The 3,129-nt window shown below is 39.8% G+C and overlaps 1 protein-coding gene across 5 annotated transcripts in view; it reads left to right on the forward strand.

Annotated features, from left to right (window-relative positions):
* The first annotated feature begins 1,113 nt into the window (after nt 1–1,113).
* Nucleotides 1,114–3,129, forward strand: part of casp2 (caspase 2, apoptosis-related cysteine peptidase) — a 13,711-nt gene continuing 11,695 nt past the window's right edge. The window contains exons 1-5 of one of the 5 annotated variants that reach the window (XM_083551814.1): nt 1,114–1,443; nt 1,553–1,713; nt 2,019–2,175; nt 2,805–2,954; nt 3,064–3,129. The exon at nt 3,064–3,129 is cut by the window's right edge and continues 12 nt beyond it. In XM_083551814.1, coding sequence (XP_083407940.1) covers nt 2,023–2,175; nt 2,805–2,954; nt 3,064–3,129 — 369 coding nt within the window. In that variant the 5' untranslated portion in view covers nt 1,114–1,443; nt 1,553–1,713; nt 2,019–2,022. The remainder of the gene's footprint in view (nt 1,444–1,552; nt 1,714–2,018; nt 2,176–2,804; nt 2,955–3,063) is intronic. The other 4 variants (XM_083551813.1, XM_083551812.1, XM_083551816.1 and 1 more) reach the window with 4 other exon arrangements.

A 3,129-nucleotide genomic window follows, 5' to 3' on the forward strand; every position in this document is an offset into this window, starting at 1 on the left:
AAGTACAGCAGAGATGGGAAGTACAATTACTTCATTACTGTACTTAAGCAGATTTTTTTGGCATCAGTACTTTACTTCACTATTTATTTTACTGATAACTTTTTACTTTCACTCTTCATTTTTACACAAATATCTCTACTTTAAACTTCTTAAATTTTAAAACCAGGCTCGTTACTTGAGTTTGAATCTATTTGGTGACATGATCAATGTTTTTTCTTATTATTGCACACCATTTTCAGCCCATCAACCTATTTCGTGTCATTTCGTGGATTTTTTAATCTACCACTGGTGAATCATTTCCTCATACACCACAGACGTAGACTAGTTTACGAAGCTAACAGAAAGCAAGGAAGAACGCAACAAGAAGTCTGTGGTTAACATGGATGAGACAGAGGAAATCAGTGATGTAAACATGACTGGGAACAGAAACATTTCTGATCACCTGATCATCGTCATTTCTTTGCTTGTGATCTATGTGGTGGTTGTTCAGACTGGATACATTCATTAGATAACAAAATGTTCAATTCTTTTGTATTAATATATTAATATAATGTGAGTTACAGTTTCCAGCGTCCCTGATGAGCGAGCTGGTGGCGACTGTGGCAAGAAAAAACTCCCCGAGATGGCATAAGGAAGAAACCTTGAGAGGAACCAGAATCACGAGGGAACCCATCCTTATGTGGGTTGCACCGAATGTCCATTTATAGCAGACATAAGATGTTGCGTGGTACAGTGATGATGATCAGAAGCGAAAAAGTAGTCCTGAGTCGATGTAGCAGACTGTTGACATTAACTACAATCCAATCCATCCTCAAAAGCGCCCGTTCTTCAAATGTATAAGAGATTACAGTGGACACAAGCTAATCAAAATTGGACAAGATTTTGGAACTAAGACATCATTAATAAGTGATCAACTGTAATGTTTGGCAATAGACTAGAGCAAATGGATTTAGTGGGGAGATAAAACTGCTTCACAGTGGTAACACTTCTTTGTTGTTTCTCCAATCCCTCGTTGATTATTGTTTTCGCACAACACTCCCTGCTCTGGTTTGGGTTTTTTCTAACACCAGTATGTGGCAGTAATCACGGGTAGTACAGTTCAACCTGAAGAGAATGAAGAAGGGAAGAAAACGCTCATTCGCTGCCCAGTGGCGCGGAAGTTGCTCCTAGACACTGCTTGTATTGTCAATTATTTTTTTAAAACCTATTTTCCCCTGTAACCTCAGATAACCTTTTTGTGCATGCTGATGAATCTTCACGAAAGCCTCCTGCAGCATTAGATGCGGTAACTCGGTGTAATGTAATGCGTTGTGTTTATTACAGATTGCAGGCGAGTCGTTAGCAAGGCTATGCTTTTTTCTTTATCTAGTAACTTTGACTAGCCTTTAGCTTGTTTCTAGCTAGATGCATACAGTAATTGCTAACTAGCTTGCAATACTTCAGGTGGGAAAAATCGTTTCTTTGACAAGTTTACACCGAATCTTATCGTGTTTTTAAATGTTTGGTGTGTGTGTGTGTGTGTGTGTGTGTGTGTGTGTGTGTGTGTTTCCAGCTAAAGGAAACAGCTTGCTAGCTAACTTCAGGTGTTCAGGTTCCTCCAAAGAAAAGTTGAATTCCTGTTAATGAGGCTTTTCAGCACATTGGTGTAACTGTGTACCTAAAAAAAAGGAATTGTCCTCTAATATTAGAAGTGGACCAGTGAACTAAAACACGGTAAGACTTTATGTATTGTATATAACCAATACTAACACGCTGTATATAATAACAGATGATCGAGATAGTGAACCAGTGCATCAAAGCAGGTATATTGATTTAAACAATAACAAAAGGTGTATAGTATATCATCATTAAACAGCTAACTAGTTACTGTGATAATATTGCTGGCCATGTAACCATTTATGAAAACGTGTTGTGTGTATCTGATTACTATTAGAACCTGGTTGTTTATTGGTACAGACTCAAATTTCTGTCAGTCTGTCCTTCAACCACATTTCACTTCACTCCACTCCACTCCACAGCACCATGCTCGGGGGCTGTGGCATGAAGGAGCTCGACAAGGTGACCCTGATTAAGAACTCGGTGGCACTTTGTAAAGAACTGGTGGTGGATGAGCTGCTCATTCAGTATTTACAGGCTGAAGGCATCCTCACCGAGGCTATGGCAGAAACCATTCTGGTAAGGCCTGAGTTTGTGTTGTAGCTTCTGCAGGCATATGCAATTAATTTGCAGGACATGGGAAAATTGGTTGAACTGGGTTCAAACTGGATTTTGTAATATATTGGGAAGCAGTTTTTACAATGGCGGTCAACAAAATATCTGGTCATGGGAAGAAAAGATGACTGATCTCTAAGTGGGATTGGGGCAAAGAGTTATGACACAAAGATGCAACTCTGATTGCCTGGCAATTTAGAAGGCTCTCTAATTCGGTAGTGGTTGGGTATTATGGCCCTGGCCACAGGTTTCCAACTCTGCTTTGCACATTCTTTGAGTTTTTCTTGTTCCCAACACACATCTTCTCTAGAAGGGCTTTTAATTGAACAGTGTGGAAAACACAAAATGTCGAGGGCAAAGTGTACTCCCAGATCAGGGTTGGAAACCTGCAGCTTTTGTAGTTAAGGTGTTTTCAATAAAGGGTATGAAATAATCAAATACGTTTAAACAACTTCTGTATAAATCATCAGATATCCCAGACTATACTTTCAGTACGTATCTGTGGTCACTGATCTATGAAGTGTGTTTATGGTGGAACAGTACAAGAGTCTCTGTAGAACGTTTTTGACTTTGCCTTGAATTGAATCTTGTAGGCAGAGACAACATCCCAAAAGAGGAGCTGGCGTTTGCTGACACTTCTCCCGAAACGTGGCCCCCGAGCTTTCAGCACCTTCTGCACAGCTCTTAAAGAGACAGAGCAGGAGCACCTCTCCAACTTGCTCTTAAGGTTCAAAGACAGAGTGGTAAAGGATACAGCATACTCCTAAATAGTTTTATACCTGTTCAGTATGGTACACATTTCAAAGGTTAGAATGTGTTTATAACAAACATTGTGCACAAATATGGTTGCAGAACTCACCTACCTCAAGTGAGAGTGAGATCTCTTTCTCAAAGGACAGCTCACCTGCTAAGAAAAGT

This window comes from Silurus aristotelis (genome assembly GCF_946808225.1).
Source record: "Silurus aristotelis genome assembly, chromosome: 1".
Classification (NCBI taxonomy): Eukaryota; Metazoa; Chordata; class Actinopteri; order Siluriformes; family Siluridae; genus Silurus; species Silurus aristotelis.